General features: G+C 37.6%; 1 protein-coding gene and 1 long non-coding RNA gene across 5 annotated transcripts in view; one reads left to right on the forward strand and one right to left on the reverse strand.

Moving 5' to 3' along the window:
- LOC139965818 (N-acetylglucosamine-1-phosphodiester alpha-N-acetylglucosaminidase-like) overlaps window positions 1-20,402 on the reverse strand; it is a 38,643-nt gene that overhangs the window by 7,554 nt on the left and 10,687 nt on the right. For 2 of the 4 annotated variants that reach the window (XM_071968572.1, XM_071968571.1), the window contains 3 exons: window positions 1,367-1,569; window positions 761-937; window positions 22-156 (listed from right to left, as the gene is read on the reverse strand). In XM_071968572.1, the coding sequence (XP_071824673.1) occupies window positions 22-156; window positions 761-937; window positions 1,367-1,569 (515 nt within the window). Of the gene's footprint in view, window positions 1-21; window positions 157-760; window positions 938-1,366; window positions 1,570-2,145; window positions 2,275-3,023; window positions 3,133-3,586; window positions 3,727-4,063; window positions 4,544-5,100; window positions 5,239-5,666; window positions 6,286-17,166; window positions 17,426-17,834; window positions 17,970-18,410; window positions 18,588-19,011; window positions 19,215-20,402 lie in introns of those variants that run through there. The other 2 variants (XM_071968570.1, XM_071968569.1) reach the window with 2 other exon arrangements.
- LOC139965820 (uncharacterized) lies at window positions 6,316-16,340 on the forward strand. Its single transcript, XR_011792389.1, has 5 exons — window positions 6,316-6,453; window positions 8,475-8,564; window positions 8,793-8,992; window positions 9,952-14,789; window positions 16,326-16,340. It is a non-coding gene; the product is annotated as an uncharacterized lncRNA (long non-coding RNA).

Here is a 20,402-nt window from a genome sequence, read left to right on the forward strand (position 1 = left end):
ATTGGCTCAGAGATATTTTACCTGACATCAATGGAGCCCAGAAAGAGTCGTTAGATGGCAAGGCACAGGATCCTGTGATATAATGACACGGGCAGGAATCTCCAATACAATCACATTCCTTAGAGCAGCCCAACCCGTATGTTCCATATGGACAAACTGTAGGAGAGTGCGACATGACTTGTAACATATCAAACCAGGACAAAGCAGGAAATCATATTAAATCCATTCTTTAACATTTCTGTCTTCATAAAACACTTTACTTTATTTATAAACTGACCATAAGTTTATCAAACCTTATTCAGCTTTGCACAATCTTACATTTATTTTGGACGATAAGTTGATCTTTGTAGGAGTCAATTGTTTTGTCACTGAATATTCCCTAAAAATCAACAAAACATTACAGTATGTTTCTATAGTATGAAAATCATTTAGAGCACCCAGAACATATCAGAGGTGGGTTTATTTCCTACTTTTTCTCCACAAAAAAAATATTAAAAACAGGAAAATCCAATGATCACAATAATTTTTACAGAATTTTAGATCTTATGAATATTGAAGATAAATAATATAAAAAGGAAAACCAATGATCACAATAATCTTTACAGAATTTTAGATCTTATGAAAGTTATGAATATTGAAGATAAATTGACTTGCCACTGAAAATTGGGATTGAAACCCTCAATATTGTTTTCAGATAGAAATAGCATTGTACTATGCATGAAGAATAAAGCTAACTTTGAGGAAAAAAACAAAAACATACTTTGTTCACAGTAATCTCCTGTGTATCCACTCATACAAATACATTCTCCAGTTACAGGCTTACAGTAGCCTCCATTTTGACACAGGCATTCCTTTCCACAGTTTTGTCCGTACGTCATTGGTAGGCATTGTTCTCTGCAGTCTGGAGGCCGGAAACCAACTTCGCACACACAGCCATCTGAAAATAGAGGCTTCTGTTACTACCCTCATAAAGCTAGCAGGAACAAAAATGGTCAGGAAGGATGAAACTTTGAACATTCTTCCTTCTCAACATTGCACTGATCACCTAACTCCCCCCTAAACATTCAGTATGAAATTGAGGGGGGTGGGGGGAGGGGGTGGGGGTAACATTAAAGTCTGAAGGAATTACTGATGATGTGGATGATCAGCTCTGTATATGAATACAAAAGAAGATACATATTCATATTCAATCACTATGTACATGCACTTCCTTTTCCCTCCTCCCCTCTCTCCACAAGTTCTTACTTCCTTCCTAACCCTCCCTCCCATTGACCCTGCCTCCCATTCACTCTCCCTTCACTCTCCCTCCCTTCCCTTCACCCATCCCCCACCATCACCCCCAATAAATAATATATGCTATTGTTACCTTCTGTACATCTGCCATTACCACTGCAGTTTCCAGCACCACATGCCAACATTGAACAATGCGGGCCAACCCAGTTACCATAGCAATGGCATTCTCCCAGAATGCATTGCCCATGGCCAGAACAGTCACTTGGAGGGCACTTTGGTTCGTGGACACAAATCACGGTGGACACTTGTCGAGGACACCTGAAGGACTTGTCAGCACTGATGGAAGAAACAGGATAAAATCTACCATCAATCCTTTCTCTTAAACCACTTAATGAAAGAAATGAAACATCAAGCAGATGAGATTTTAGGCAAACATGATGACAAAACTGATGATGTCTTACATGAAGGACGAAGGACTGAACATTCAAAGTTAGCTCCTGGTAATCCTGGTTCTTTCTTGGAGTATTTCCATCAATTCTACCTTGATAGAATATTACCTTAATCTTGCAAAGACTCAGTCTTGTGGTTCTCTGTTTACTTTAGTCCATTAAAATTGCAACAGCAATCATTTGGCAAAGGCTTCAAAGGTTTGTTACTGACAAAATAAATTTCTGGGACACACAATTCCTGAAAACACTGTCACATGACGAGACGTAAACAGTTATGAGCCACAAACTGCTACCAATTAATTACATGAGACAAAAACTGTATACTGTTACATAATGAGATACAACCTGTGTATTGACACCTTATGAGACACAAACTGTCTCCTGTCACATATATTTGAGATATCTAACACTATCAGGATAAGTTTCAACATAGGCATTGTGACGAGAGAGTTTTGAGACCTACCAAAGATCATGTGGGGTGTTGACCAAGGATCCATTCACAACAAATGTTGACGAACCACCTCCATCGAGATTCACAGCATTGATGACGTCATGCTTCAAGAGCCAATTAGCAAACTGTTTTAATGAGACTCTGTAATTGATGAGGATACATAGCACCTTTAAACATACTATTTGGAATACTTTCTAATTGAGAGAGTAAGCTATTTCCTTTTAATTCAGTTTGACCAACTTTAACCAGGGAGTTGTTATTACATAACAACTCTCTGCTCTAACTAGCTAATGTTTTAGCCTTCAAACACTAACATGAAATTAAATGAAGCTTACAATTTTTTTTTTTTTTTTTTAATACCAGATACTGCATAATTACAACTTAAAAAACAATAGCTTTACCATCAATAACTTCTATGTAGCTCTAAGAGGTGACCATATCTGATATGATGTGAATATGTAGTCAATAGTTCATGGCTTGCTGAATATCCGATTTTCATGATACCAAGTTTAACATAGCATGATCAATGACAAGGCAAGTTTTCTGCATCAGTTGTAAGATTTAATAGAACACTGAACATTAATGGCTTTAATTTTTCTTACAAGGTCTTGCAAGTATAATTAGGACACAGATGAATAGATATGGTCACAATGTGAAAGTTTGACAACCCAAAGAAAATAACAATACTAGGCTAGTCTATGCCTAACATAGTACATATAATGTCTTGACTAAATAAACTTCCACTTTCCTTTAAACTGCAATATTTCTGTCAATGACAAAGGATAATGTATTTTCAAATATGAATTTATGAAGATTTAAAAAAGGGGAATCTGGGTAATATGTCAGCATTTACAAGCAACTACACAATTAATTGATGCAGCTGTCATTACCCCTCAGAGCTGGTTCTTCCATCGACGTTTGCCAAAACCAATCGTCCATTCTTATCACTTCCTACGATAGATCTTGCAGCCTTGACATTAAAGAACTGTTCCATTGTACCTATGGTTCCCAATAAATAAGAATAACCAACATTAACACATCTAACAGAAATATCAAGACACAATATTAGACAATTTAAGTGTTTCCATGATCGTTACAATTGCATCACCAGTTTAGTTTAGTTTAGTTTAATTGCAGTTAAGCAATTCATCTGGCTGGGAAATGTGCTAGTAGCTGCTAAGTTGGCTATATTATGATGAAGTCCACAGACAAAACAGTCAATCAAACGATACGTTCCACACACAAGACTTTTCATGTGGGAAGAAATTACAGTGGACTAATTTAACCTGCTCCTTTAACGTTTACATGCACCTCAACTTTAGGTCAATAAAACTTACAAGAGCAGTCCTTTAAAGTTGTCATTGTTGAACACACACAGTCTCATATAACTTATACATGATATCCAGATGTACTTCATTTCATCAAGAAAATATATCTCTGATGAATACCTTACCTGTCTCCTCTGTATCACTGCACTCTGCCTTCAGGCTTTCATCAAGGTATACCTCTCCATCTCTTATCAACCACCCTACTCCTCCTACTAGTTGGATAAATGGATTAGTTTCATCCAAGACATCTTCCTCGGATAAATAACTGTAAAACACAGCAAGGAGAAAAAGAAGGCTTTTAATTTTTATTTAATACTAATAACAAATGATTCTTCTTCTTTGATAGTAAGGCACAGCATAAGAAGACTAACAATACACTAGAATGCCTGAGCAACATATTTAAGAATTGGAGGAAAGAGAGATGATAAGAACTAATAGGAGATGTCTCCAGAAAGATCTGCCAGCAATCTAACAATGAGTTTCTTGATTCTGTAATGTCCTTAATTACCATTGCTTCTTGTTGAGGATGAAACATTAAAATGAGGTTTACATGTTTTTGAATCCCTCCCTTATTCCCAAGTATAGAAATGATAGCGCCATACCCAAACACTAGTGTTCCATCCCTACGTATGCCGAAATGAGCATTCTGGATTCCGTGGCTATTCCGTACCAGCCTTCCATTTGATACGATGTTACCTAAACAGTCGCCGGTGTGTGTGTTAAAGAATCCGGCATTTACTGCCAATAGGCAGTTGTGTTTAGCTGCCATTTCAACCGCCGTGGTCCTTGCACTCATTTTGCATCCTCCATCTCGTAGGGGTTCCAAAACTGAAACAGTCTGTGCTGGATTATTTATAAATGCAATGTGACCTGAATTGGTTTCTGTTTGACCCCATTGACCCTCAAATTCATCGATAAAGTTCAATATTTGGGTGATTGGGAGGGTCACAGTAGAGGACAGAAGACCCTGCCCAGCCTGAGTCTGATGGGTCACGTTTCCATATTTGGTTGGTTGGCAGTCACGAACATAGCGATGGGAATGAGTGGAAAGTTGTCTTTTTTCAAAGTATTTGGTCAGGTCTCTGCAGTGGTCAAAGAAAACAGAACAACTTGAATGTTGAAGTCAATGTATCTTGTTTGTAAGTACAACATAATATAATAGAAAGGATATCTCGTCTCCCCCCCCCCAATGAACACCACCCATCTCCCTTCTACGATTTCATGATGTGAACAAAAGCCTAAAGATGAAAACTTCAATGAAAACATCAAGGAAAAGAACAACTACAGCCACACAAATAGCAATAACTATGTTAGCAAAAACAACAACAATCATATTTTTTGCCACATTGCTAAACTCTTATAACGGATTCTATTTTGAATAATCAGACCAGAAACAATATATTTGGGTACATATTGTAATGCAAATCAGAGAACTCCCAGTAGATGTTCATAAAATATCTTTAGTTGAAATATACCTGATCAGTGAATAATGAGTATACCATTGTTTGCTAACCAGCTTTAGGACACAACTTTGTGCCACTAGAAGGAATGGTTATTTATTACATTAACACTTACAGTTCATGACTAAAACTGATAAAAGTCATGATACACCTGTGTGGGTTAAATACACTGCACCTACATGTCATCTGCCAGTACTGAGTAGACAAACTGGGTCATGAGGAGGTAAATAAAGCAGAAAATCAGGAAGCGCCATTCTGAAAGAACCATCACGGGTCATTTTACTTTTAAAAACTCCCGTTGAGCATTCAAGTTGCTTCTGTGTGAAAAAAAAGGAAAAACACAAGGTTGAAAAGGGAACAGTTATTTCTATAACATAATACTTGATAGGTTCACAACCATGAAACACAGGTCAAACTTAACTTATCTCGGTTAGTAAAACAATCACATGATACTGGAATGTGTAACACCTTCTTGTGATTGAATTGTTAACATATATTTCAAATTCAGCCTCTGATTATCCTCTACCCATCCCCTTCATGATGCCGAATAGGCATTACAGTACACTAGCATCAGTAACAGTACATTATTAAATAGGACTAACGTTTGTCCAGGCCTATACTATAGCCTTGGCCCTACAAAAGTACTAACGTTTAAGTGCGAATAGCTTAGCTTATCAATTTGAGATATCATCATGAAACTGTGAGTTTAAGCTTCAATCCGATAATCACCCATTAAATAGCTCACCTATTAAATTGCTTTCAATCAATTTGAGAACGATACTAGACTTTTTCTAGTACTTAGTCGTGGTAAGTGGAACAGCAAAACATATGTAAATATGGCTGTGTGATCCTTACTTCTATATCTATGTGTGATGTATTACTTCGTGGAACCGATACGTTACGAGGGAGTGAGTCATGTGACACGACCAACACTTCAACTGCAAAGTTCTGTAAAATATACATTCGTAAATGTTTCTGTGAAGCTATATTTATAAAAAATGTGAATTTTGTGATCGTTTTGTGATTTGTTTGGGACATAATAGGCGTAAATCCAGGGGCATATACTGTGCAAGAGTAGGGACCGAAGCTACTGAACACTACATTGGCCAACAAGTGATTGAAAGTTCGATTACAAGTATCGAACGTTTGAACACAACTTTCATGGTCATGTGACGGAGATGTCAACCATTGGTATCATCGAGTTTAATAAATTAATAAACTCGTTAAATGGTATGAGTGAGGGTAGCTTTTACCTAGGGAAAAACCAATTAGAATATAGAGACCATGTCACCTCAACGACATAGCGAATATGTCAGTGGGTCATTTATATGGAGCATGCCACCAAGAAGGTCAACCTGAAGCGCGCAATACAGTAAGTACGCCAAATTTGAAACCTTTGATGTATGCATTATTAGTTAGGCTACAGTAGCCTGGAATACGTCTGGTACTAGTAGTGATAACTCCAGTCGACATTCGTTTGGATGTGACTTGAAGTTGTACTAGATTTAGCAGACAAACGAGTGCATCCTACGGTAATCTTAACTTTAGGCCTAGAACTGGCAAGTTTTACTCATTGGCTTTCTTCGAAGTTCTAACGTTGCAAAATGTATAGGCAGATCTTTTCAGATTCAACATTAGGCCTAGCCTATCTCACCAAGATAAATATGTCCTTAATACGATGATAGCCTTATGTGTAAAACATGATTTGATTTCTCAATAATTGATTCCCCCCCCCCCCCCTTTCAATTATTTGTTCTACAATAAAATACAATATGGACAAATTACCCAACAAATGCAAAGATATGTAGCAGTGTTGTACACAGGACCTATAGTTCTTTATGAGATATAAAATACAATATGGACAAATTACCCTACAAATGCAAAGATACAGTATGTAGCAGTGTTGTACACAGGACCTATAGTACTTTATGAGAGATCAAATACAATATGGACAAATTACCCCACAAATGCAAAGATATGTAGCAGTGTTGTACACAGGACCTATAGTACTTTATGAGAGATAAAATACAATATGGACAAATTACCCTACAAATTCAAAGATATGTAGCAGTGTTGTACACAGGACCTATAGTACTTTATGAGAGATAAAATACAATATGGACAAATTACCCTACAAATTCAAAGATATGTAGCAGTGTTGTACACAGGACCTATAGTACTTTATGAGAGATAAAATACAATATGGACAAATTACCCTACAAATGCAAAGATATGTAGCAGTGTTGTACACAGGACCTATAGTACTTTATGAGAGATAAAATACAATATGGACAAATTACCCTACAAATTATGCAAAGATATGTAGCAGTGTTGTACACAGGACCTATAGTACTTTATGAGAGATAAAATACAATATGGACAAATTGCCCTAGAAATGCAAAGATATGTAGCGGTGTTGTACACAGGACCTATAGTACTTTATGAGAGATAAAATACAATATGGACAAATTACCCTACAAATGCAAAGATATGTAGCAGTGTTGTACACAGGACCTATAGTAATTTGTGAGAGATCAAATACAATATGGACAAATTACCCTACAAATGCAAAGATATGTAGCAGTGTTGTACACAGGACCTATAGTACTTTATGAGAGATCAAATACAATATGGACAAATTACCCTACAAATTCAAAGATAGCAGTGTTGTACACAGGACCTATAGTACTTTATGAGAGATAAAATACAATATGGACAAATTACCCTACAAATGCAAAGATATGTAGCAGTGTTGTACACAGGACCTATAGTACTTTGTGAGAGATCAAATACAATATGGACAAATTACCCTACAAATGCAAAGATATGTAGCAGTGTTGTACACAGGACCTATAGTACTTTATGAGAGATAAAATACAATATGGACAAATTACCCTAGAAATGCAAAGATATGTAGCAGTGTTGTACACAGGACCTATAGTACTTTATGAGAGATAAAATACAATATGGACAAATTACCCTACAAATTCAAAGATAGCAGTGTTGTACACAGGACCTATAGTACTTTATGAGAGATAAAATACAATATGGACAAATTACCCTACAAATTCAAAGATAGCAGTGTTGTACACAGGACCTATAGTACTTTATGAGAGATAAAATACAATATGGACAAATTACCCTACAAATGCAAAGATATGTAGCAGTGTTGTACACAGGACCTATAGTACTTTATGAGAGATAAAGTTGAGAGACTTCAAAACCTGCTACGCAAAATTTGAACATTAAATTATTACCTGACTTTGGGAAATAATGACACATATAAGTGAGATATTTAATTAAATGTGATATTATAATAGAACTGTTCTGAAGCTATCACCATCCTTTGGTTTTTCTTTGTAACCTTTGCTGGGTCTCACATCCAAAACCAGTGTATACTTTTTAGATGTACTGTACGTGTTCATAGATTCTATTATATTGGCATGTCAATCTTCATTGTTCAAAATCTGTCTTCAATTGTTTTATTTTCATAATAAGAATATTCATTCTTTCACTTTGTTTACCTATTAAATCATTTTTTTTTTCCGTTAAGATAATTCTCCAACAGATGCTGAGCGGATGTAGTTCAAGTCAGTGTTTGGAAACTTTCCATGGTCTCTTTCCTGAAATTAATGACATAACGGTAAATAACAAATTGTGCAATTTGCAGAATCATGTCGGTCTGTGTTAAAGTGATACATTTGACTGTACTCTGCTTGTGCAATCATTTACTTTGTCCTTTTTGCATTGTTAACTTTTGTCTGCAATTTTCATTAAGAGAAAGCAGAACTAACCATCGGAATCAAATGAATTGAAAATTGCTAGTTAAATCAATGTTTTTTTTTTCCTTCTCTCTCCTTTCTTTTAGCAGAGTGAAAATGAGACACAAACCGACAGGAGCCTACCGTTTCTTCTTTGCTCATCAAACAACCATCCAAGAGGAACTCCATCAGTAAAGATTCAAACTTTCAAACGGAAGTTGGAGCAAAGCTGATTCATACAATCACGCACCGTGTGAAACATTTAATTAAAAATCTGAAGTGGAAACTCCCAACTCCAAGATTCTCAAAGGTAAACTTATGTTTGAATCTTTCATACTTACCAAACTTCCCAAAGAGGTTCATAACTTGTGATCAGACATCATATTATTGTTTAGTTGATATATATACTCTTAAGTAAATGGGTGTTTTATTATAACAGTTCCACCACTGTTTGTCTAATAGTGTCATTGAAACATGTGTGAAGAGATTTAACGGTTACCAAGTACCAGGATGAAGGGAGCATGTTGTCAGATGCAGTTCTTGCCCTGGGGTTGATTATACATTACAATTCAAAACCTAGAATCATAGCCTCACAACTAAAACCGAAAGCACTGTGTAAAATATAGTTAATTTCGTCATTTGTATATTCTCCCCTCTTAATTAATGCTAATGAAACAGCCTAGTTCAATCCCAATTAATTTGCTAGCACATCATACAAATCATTTTGAAACCATCTACTTTGAGTACAAACAATGCAGATCTTACCAAAGAGTCTGAAGGGACTGTAAAACTAAGTACTTCAGCTGCAGAAGGAGTTGACTTTGTTATTAGAATTAAAAGCACACCCCAATACATATCATTGATGAGAATAGGTTTTATACTTCTGAAGCGAACTGCGGATGGCGGGGGAAATTACCGATTTAGGGTCCTTCGCTTCAAACTCACAAGTGATAAATGAGGATGCAAGAGTGTTCTTGCGTTGAAACAACGGCTGACATTTTATTACAAACTCTACAAAAATAACTCTTACAAAATGATAATATACATATGAACAAATGGCTTAATGAACTTAAATGGCTTAATTAAAACTTGGGGAAAACCTATACTCGAATATGTAATATGCACAGAACCTATGCTCAATCTATGACTTGTTAATAACATAGCACCCGTACAATACTGAACAATAATGTATAAAGTGTATAAAGAACCATGTAAAATGAACATAATGATATAATCTGCATATTAATAATACAACACGTTTGCCAACAGACAAGGACTTTTGGCACCTTCGTAGTGGTCAGGGCAACACATGCCAGCTGCAACCCATTATAGACATTTTCTACCTACTGTTCCTAGACAGCAGGAATTTCACCTCCTGAACCCACAAACTCTCAAGAGAATTGTCACTCTATAGCTGTCCAGAATGGCTAAGATTAAAGGACAAAGGACGATCTCTGAGACAACTCTTTTAAACAACAGTAACAAAAATGTTTAAAATACAAAATACAAATACGCTCTTTACACTGCGAGCAGTACAATACTAAAATACAGGTACAATAAATAATACACTTCACTGTCAATTACACTGAACCAAGATGACAAACATCGTTAAATAATTTTCTGTAAACCAAAACCCAACCTAACCGGTACTGTAATACTACTGTATAAAAAGTATGCAATACTGCACAACAGCTTCTCGATAAACAATACACGCTACTGAAGCGAACCGCGGATGGCGGGGGAAATTACCGAATTTAGGGTTCTACGCTTCAAACTCATAAGTTATCAATGAGGAGGCAAGAGTTTTCTTGCGTTGAAACAACGGCTGACGATTTATTACAAAACTCTACAAGACTCTACAAAATGATAATGAAAATATACAATTGAAGAATAAGTCATGACACATGACAATATAAAATGGCTTTGTATGATAAATGGCTTAAGGGTCTCTTTACTCTTATTAAACTATCCTTACTCGGGGAACAATCTATACTCAAAACTACGAAATACCTCTTGTACTCTTACAACGCTGTATAAAAATGTATAAATGTGTATAAAGAATAATGTAAAATGAACATTATGAAATAAACTGCATAAATAATAATAAACGTTTGCGAATTTTTTCCTCCTGAATCCACAACCTCAAGAGACTTGGCACTCCATAGCTATCCATAAAGGCTAAGATTAGAAGGACAAGCTTCTGAGACAACTCTGTAGTGACAACAGTAACAATATGTTCAAGATACAAAATACGAATACGTACACTCTTTACACTGCGAGCAGTACAATACAGGAATACAGGTACAATAAAATAATCTCTCAAAACAACTCAACTGTCAATACAGTACAATACACTAAATAAACTTTCAATTACTTTCTGTATACTACACGTGACTGTATATAAACTCTCTGTATATAAACTCAACCTAACCAATACTGTCACTCTACAGTATACTAAACTCCGGTACTGTCACTCTACAGTATAAAGGTACACAATACTACTAGCACCCATGTGCTTAACGATACACAACCACTGATCTACACAGTGTACACAACGCACCCTATAAACCCATAGGACCAAGGTCCAAATACACCTAACATACGTACTTTGTACAGTGAAGTACAACCTAGCCAGAGGGGCAACAATTACAACTTCGATTCGATTTATCAACAATAAGGTTACGTACGGCAGTATAAAACAATAATAGTATGTATGACTTAATCCCTTACTATACTGGGGTCAGCTCGCTCGCGGATAACAAGACGAAAGAGACTCTTCGCTCGCGGTACAGGAGGCTCGCGGACATCGAGAATACGGCCATGGAGACTCCGTCACGCTAGTCAGCTCGCTATGGTATACAGTACATCCGCCATCTTGGAAACCAGTGGCTTCGAGACAGAAGCCGAACCATCCAAAAACCTGAGGCATCCTGCCTCTGAGAAGGGTGACATCTCCTCACGGACTCCAGGTAGTAAGGATACAGGTAAACTCTAAGCTATTGACGACCCAAGATTAATGAATATTGACAAATTATGAAAGGGATAACGAGGCGATGCCCCGGAGCTCTGCAGGGACGATGTTCGCCATACAACAACGTATCCAGAACTGAAGAAACACGTGTATACAACTAACGCTAACAAACTGGCTATTACGAACTATTACGTAATACATGCAAATACTAAACGGGTGCACACAACAAAATTTCACTTTGCTACACTACGAACCCGTAGGACCAAGGTCCAAAAACTCAACCTAACAAATGTACTTTATACACTAAAGTACAGCCTAGCCAAAGGGGCAACATTCAAAACTACAATTAAATTAAATAACAAAAAGGGTACGTACAGAATTTATGACTTAATATCTTACTAAAAGTGATGTCAACTCGCTCGCAGAAAAGGAGAAGAAGACTCTACGCTCACGGACATCGAGAACGCGGACATCGAGACTCCATCCACGCCAGCCAGTTCGCTGTATGTTGGTAATACTCGTAATAGTATATAAGATGATCCGCCATCTTGAGAAACCAGTGGCTTCGAGCCAGAAGCCGAACCATCCAAAACCAGAGGCATCCTGCCTCTAAGAAGGGGGACATCTCCTCACAGACTCCAGGTACAACAGATAAGAGTATCTCTGGACAATTAATGATCCAGAGTAATAAAATATGACAAAATATGAACAGGATAACGAGGCGAACCCCGGAGCTTTGCAGAGACCCTGCTTGCCATACAACAACGTATACAGAACTGAAGAATACACGTGCAAACAATTAACGCTACAATACAGTATATTACGTAATACATGTAAATATTTAACGGAGGCACACAACAAAATTTCACTTTACTACACTTCAGAGATCCAATTATTGGATAAAGTGAAACTAGGGTTTAAATTTCTTCCCAGGGATACCTTAACGGCTGGTGAGCATTTCCATGCATTTCCAGCAAATGAAGTAATGCCTGCTCAAGTTAGGTATTAAAAAGTAACTAAATGGATGTCTGAACTCTGGAGAAAGGTACAACTGTATCAACAAAAATACTTTTAATTAGAACTGTGTGACAATTTGTAATATGTATCAAGAAACAAAACATCACATTATTCCCCTTCTACATATGCCCTGCCCTCCACACATCCTGTTTCCATCCACACATCCTGTTTACATCCACATATCTCATTTTCTGTCGAGAGATTGATTTCCATCCCCAACCCCACCAAATCATGAGAATATATAATGTAAAAATATGGAGCAGTGGACAAAATACAACAAATACAAGATTGCGTAATAAAAAGTAACAAGATAAACATGCTACCTCTGCCATAACATACAGTTGGCTAAGCACACACCAGAACACATGGCATAATCATTTAATATACCATTATTTCCAAAGATAAAAGTTCCTAATGCAGGTGGAAACATACGAGCAGCCAATTACTTATCACACTTCAGAAAAGAAAAACAATTTTTGCCTGGAGCACACAAAATCGGGAGAGATTGCCTAAAAACCGTGAGACTACCAGTTAAAACCCTGAGACTACCAGTTAAAACCATAAGACTACCAGTTAAAACCGTGAGACTACCAGTTAAAATCGTGAGACTACCAGTTAAAACCCTGAGACTACCAGGTTTAACCCTGAGACTACCAGTTAAAACCGTCAGACTACCAGTTAAAACCGTGAGATTCAGACTACCAGTTAAAACCGTCAGACTACCAGTTAAAACCGTCAGACCACCAGTTAAAACCGTCAGACCACCAGTTAAAACCATGAGACCACCAGTTAAAACCGTACAATATAATAGTACGCAATAAATGAAATGAATAGCACCAACATGCGTAACGATAAAGACACGCTACCAACCCGTAGGACCAAGGTCCAAAAATACAACCAAACACATCAATCACAAAGTAGAAATATGAATACACTCTTTAAACGACGAGCAGTACAATACTCGACAGGTATAATAAATAATAATCAATAATCAGTACAATACAGTACAATATAATAGTACGCAATAAATGAAATGAATAGCACCCACATGCGTAACGATAAAGACACGCTACCAACCCGTAGGACCAAGGTCCAAAAATACAACCAAACACATCAATCACAAAATAGAAATATGAATACACTCTTTAAACGACGAGCAGTACAATACTCGACAGGTATAATAAATAATAATCAATAATCAGTACAATACAGTACAATATAATAGTACGCAATAAATGAAATGAATAGCACCCACATGCGTAACGATAAAGACACGCTACCAACCCGTAGGACCAAGGTCCAAAAATACAACCAAACACATCAATCACAAAATAGAAATATAAATACACTCTTTAAACGACGAGCAGTACAATACTCGACAGGTATAATAAATAATAATCAATAGTAAGTACAATACAGTATATACAATATAATAGTACGCAATAAATGAAATGAATAGCACCCACATGCGTAACGATAAAGACACGCTACCAACCCGTAGGACCAAGGTCCAAAAATACAACCAAACACATCAATCACAAAATAGAAATATGAATACACTCTTTAAACGACGAGCAGCACAATACTCGACAGGTATAATAAATAATAATCAATAATCAGTACAATACAGTACAATATAATAGTACGCAATAAATGAAATGAATAGCACCAACATGCGTAACGATAAAGACACGCTACCAACCCGTAGGACCAAGGTCCAAAAATACAACCAAACACATCAATCACAAAATAGAAATACGAATACACTCTTTAAACACCGAGCAGTTAAATACTCGACAGGTATAATAAATAATAATCAATAATCAGTACAATATAATAGTACGCAATAAATGAAATGAATAGCACCAACATGCGTAACGATAAAGACACGCTACGAACCCGTAGGACCAAGGTCCAAAAATACAACCAAACACATCAATCACAAAATAGAAATATGAATACACTCTTTAAAAGACGAGCAGTACAATACTCGACAGGTATAATAAATAATAATCAATAATCAGTACAATACAGTACAATATAATAGTACGCAATAAATGAAATGAATAGCACCAACATGCGTAACGATAAAGACACGCTACCAACCCGTAGGACCAAGGTCCAAAAATACAACCAAACACATCAATCACAAAATAGAAATACGAATACACTCTTTAAACAACGACAGGGGCGTATCCAGGGGGGGGGCGCAACAGGCATGCGCCCCCCCTATTGGCCGTCACCAAAAAAAAAAGTTTACCAAAAAAAAAAAAAAATTGATGACGACCTTTATGTGAGATGTCGGTGATCGCTCAACCCCCCCCCCTCCCGTATGCTTTATTTTTTGTTTGCCAAAAAAAGGTTCTGGCGAAGTTCGGCGGCATAATAGTTTTAGAAACATAGATGGTAATTGTGTTTGTATTATCACTATAAACACTAAGTGACATGCCAGCCATACTAAACTGTGCATTTTGTGTCCATATTTACTGGAAATGTTGCTTATTATTAAGGTCGAAAAATGGATCACATATGGCCATGGGCGGTGATCGTGGGTGGAGGGGGATATATCCCCCCATGAAAATGGGTGGAGGGGATGTAATGCACCATATCCCCCCCCCACCAAATGCCAGGGATAAGAATATTTTCATGCCTACATTTATGCATCTTCGTTAATGTACGGCTCTTTTTTAGCTTCATTTCTCGCCTACCATAAACGCAGTGCGATCTTTTCAAATAAAGCGTCTTTACAAAGCAAAAATAGTTGACTGTAGGCTTCATTGGCCCTATAACAACAAAATGTATTATTGCGCCCACGGTATTGATATAGTACATATATGCACCCTCATAGTATTCATATAGGCCCTATAGTAGGCCTACACACGCACATGTTCCCTCGAACAGCTGAGAATCTCATGTAACCAGGGTAATGCTTAATACACGTTTCACCTGGATGCCCTAGCAATCAGTACCTAGGAATGTAACTATGTGTAATTGTGTATTGCATGTGTATAGGCCTATAATAGCCTGCATGAGGCCATTTTCTTCATCGAATTATATAACAGAGCTCTCGAACATTCTAACGTTGCGCCTGAAACAAGATTGACAGGGGCAATTTTCCCAAAATAACACCCGAAATTTAAAAAAAAAGTATTTTGGATCCTGATTATGAGATATTTCGGACATGACATCCCTATTTTAAAGTTGGGTATATGCCGCTTGGAAACCTCGGGAAGTGCCGTTTCCGGCCATCTAGAGGGTTTGTTAATCCCAAAATTTTCTCGTACGCTTCGCGCCAACTCATGGTGGCGCTACGCTTAGATAGTCAACAAGGTCATATCCCCCCCCCCCACTCGGAAGTACGGATCGCCGCCCATGCATATGACACCATTTTGCATTTCAGCCCTTCTTTGAAAGCAAAAATTGTACACCTCTCCCCTTAGACCCATCCCCCAGGACGGCGATCATTCATGCCTGGCGCCCCCCCTATTGGAAAATCCTGGATATGCCCCTGAACGAGCAGTACAATACTCGACAGGTATAATAAATAATAATCAGTACAATACAGTACAATATAATAGTACGCAATAAATGAAATGAATACAGTAGCACCCACATGCGTAACGATAAAGACACGCTACGAACCCGTAGGACCAAGGTCCAAAAATACAACCAAACACATCAATCACAAAACAGATACACTCAGTTTGAAATACAAAATACCCATAAATATGTGAAAGTAAAATAAGTTAATTATACCTCAAGAGATGATTAAAATTGGAAGACATGATTTGGAATGAGTATTAAACTTTTTACACTTGACAAAATCTATCAAAAGACTTTTCATCCTAGACTTTGAGGAAGAGTCAAGTCAGCATGCAAAAGTGTCAATTCGGGAAAGCCTCATAAAGACAACACCTTGTGGATCATCATCATCACCATTGCTGGACTATTATTGATGATATTATTGATGATATGAGCACAGTAACAAGGGTAATAATGCTAATCGTAAAGACTTCATTTCTAAAACTGACTAGGCAGATTTAATGATATTTTATAATATCTTTCCGGTCAGTTTTGCATCATTGGTTTTACCTGTATTTTGAAATTAAATTGTTTGCAAGCCCTTGAAGACAGTAAGCAAACCAGGACAGAGCTATTCTAAGTTTGAAATTGTGCTTCTTTGTCAAAATATTTACAGAGAAAAGAGGTGTTTCCACAACCTACCAATAAGTTCATTTTAAACACTACTTGTTTCCCACTCACAGAAAAATAAAAAAAATAAAAGAATGCATTACATGATATTCTCTTCATTTCCAGTGTAATCAGGAGGGTTGTATTCTGGTCCAAAATATCCAAGCTTGTAGTCTTGTATACTTCTTGTTTTTTATTTCCTGTTGTTATTGATTTCCTATTCCATGGTTGAGAGTTGAGTTCTTGATCAATGATAAATACTCCAGATGGAGGATTGCAACAAGCTCTTGTCAGGACCTACTTCACTTGGAATCAGCTACAGTCCGTCTGAGCTATCTAAATTCACTATCCTCTGATAGACCCTTCTCGTTGGCTTTTCTAAGATGGTGCTAGGCTTGCAACGACAAGCACACTGGAAGCAGATTAGGATGACATTGCATACGAGGCTCACAAAGAAGAGGGCAGCAAACAGCATACAGAGTATGAAGTAGACATTCTCCTCCAGTAGAAGATACGGAACCAAACGTTGGGCTTCAATCTTACGTCTGGCGAGACACTGGCCAGCTGCAGGGAGATCAAGAAAACATACACTATTTTGTGCTGTAACAGTAGTAGCATTTCAGCATTTAATAAAGACCCTTTCACAATTGTGAATGCACTTGTGCTATGCATGAGGTCGTTACAGGTCCGGTCAAGTGCAAGGGTGAGCTCAAGTGGCACATACACAACTAGCATCACATTTGCACATACCATGAATCAAACATTAAAAGATATTAAACATAGAACGTCTACTTTTTTGGTTTTCATTCATCGGATTTACTTGCGCTCATATCTAAGAAGAAGGGACTAAGCAAAAAGAGGGGCAAGAAGAAGATGAAACAGGGGTAGGACTAGAGAGGCAGAGAGCAACACAAGTTTTGAAGGGATACTGCATGGCTATTCTACATAATCATTGGCTGATAGTTTTATTTACCTGAAATCAATGGAGCCCAGAAAGAGTCGTTAAATGGCAAGGAACATGATCCTGTGATATGATGACACGGGCAGGAATCTCCAATACAACCACATACCTTAGAGCAGCCCAACCCGTATGTTCCATAGGGACAAACTGTAGGAGAATGCGACATGACTCGTAAGACATCAAATCAGGACAACGGAGGAAATCATACTAAATCCATTTTATAACATTTCTGTCTTCATAAAACACTTTACTTTATTTATAAACTGACCATAAGTTTATCAAACCTAATATTCAGCTTTGCACAATCTTACTTTTATGTTTCTTTAGTATGAAAATCATTAGGAGCGCCCAGAACATATCAGAGGTAGGTTTATTTCCTACCTTTCTCCTTAAAAAAATATAAAAAAACAGGAAAATCCAATGACCACAATAATTTTTGCAGAATATTAGATCTTATGAATATTGAAGATAAATTGACTTGCCACTGAAAATTGGGATTGAAACCCTCAATATTGTTTTCATATAGAAATAGCATTGTACTATGCATGAAGAATAAAGCTAACTTTGAGGAAAAAAACAAAAACATACTTTGTTCACAGTAATCTCCTGTGAATCCACTCAAACAAATACATTCTCCAGTTACAGGCTTACAGTAGCCTCCATTTTGACACAGGCATTCCTTTCCACAGTTTTGTCCGTACGTCATTGGTAGGCATTGTTCTCTGCAGTCTGGAGGGCGGAAACCAACGTCGCAAACACAGCCATCTGAAAATAGAGGCATCGGTTACTACCCGCATCAAGCTAGCAGGAGCAAACATGGTCAGGAAAGATGAAACTTTGAACATTCTTCTGAACATTGCACTGATCACACAACTCTCCCTAAACATTCAGTATGAAAATGAGGGGGGGGGGGAGGGGAGGGGTAACACTAAAGTCTGAAGGAATTACTGATGATGTGGATGATCAACTCTGTGTATGAATATAAAAGAAGATACATGTTCATATTCAATCACTATCTACATGCACTTCCCTTTCCCTCCTCCCCTCTCTCCACAAGTGCCTGCTTCTCTCCTTCCTAACCCTCCCTCCCATTGACCCTGCCTCCCATTCACTCTCCCTTCACTCTCCCTCCCTTCCCTTCACCCATCCCCCACCATCACCCCCAATAAATAATATATGCTATTGTTACCTTCTGTACATCTGCCATTACCACTGCAGTTTCCAGCACCACATGCCAACATTGAACAATGTGGGCCAACCCAGTTACCATAGCAATGGCATTCTCCCAGAATGCATTGCCCATGGCCAGAACAGTCACTTGGAGGGCACTTTGGTTCGTGGACACAAATCACGGTGGACACTTGTCGAGGGCACCTGAAGGACTTGTCAGCACTGATGGAAGAAACAGGATAAAATCTACCATAAGATCTTCATCTTAAACCACTTAATGAAAGAAATGAAACATCAAGCAGATGAGATTTTAGGCAAACATGATGACAAAACTGATGATGTCTTACATGAAGGACGAAGGACTGAACATTCAAAAGTAGCTCCTGGTAATCCTGGTTCATTCTTGACCTATTTCCATCAATTCTACCTTGATAGAATATTACCTTAATCTTGCAAAGACTCATTCTTGTGGTTCTCTGTACTTTAGTACACTGAAATTGCAACAGCAATCATAAGGCAAAGACTTCAAAGGTTTGTTTCTGACAAAATACATTTCTGGGACACACAATTTCTGCAAACACATGATGAGGCATAAACAGTTATCATGAGACACACACTGCTAACATTAATTACATGTGACACAAATTGTCTCCTGTCACATTGAGACAAACTTCTACTGTTACATGAGATATACCTTTACATAATGAGATACAACCTGTGTATTGATACCTGATGTGACACAAACTGTCTCCTGTCACATTGAGACACAAACTTCTACTGTTACATGAGAAAAAGTGTATACCTTTACATAACTAGAGCACCAATGGTGCAGAAGCTCATACCTTTTCGAGCTTAAAAATGTAGGGCCCACAAAACTTTATGGCCCACCAAATTTCAGGCCATTTTTCAGATTCCACCAATTTTGGGCCCATGAGGGATAACCCCCCCCCCCCCTCCCTCCGTTAGCAGAATCCTGGCTACACCACTGGCTATAATTCCTATTTTCCACCTTTAAATCCTATTTTCCCCACTATCTCAAACAATACCACTGACCTACCCTATTAAACTTTCTCCCCTCTACCTGAGCAGACCTGAAGCACTCCTTGCCAAAATTTTGGCTGGCTGACTACATACCTCAGGCTCAAAGACTTCTAAGAATCGGCAAGTGCTGATTGGCTATTGGGCTCTCATGCTTACAGTTCAACAGTTAATAACAACTCCCAGTCCTGCTTTAATTCCACTAACAGCCTCTGCAGAGCTTAACCACAAATGTAAACAAACACTGCAGAGACTGGGAGACAAATTAAAGGAGCTTTGGCAAAAGGTGAAGGCTCAGATTTTATTAAACAATGGGGATTAATTGTAATTAATTAACTTTTGACCAAAAATTATTAGGCATCACCTTATTCG

This window comes from Apostichopus japonicus, chromosome 3, assembly GCF_037975245.1.
Source record: "Apostichopus japonicus isolate 1M-3 chromosome 3, ASM3797524v1, whole genome shotgun sequence".
Lineage (NCBI taxonomy): Eukaryota > Metazoa > Echinodermata > Holothuroidea > Aspidochirotida > Stichopodidae > Apostichopus > Apostichopus japonicus.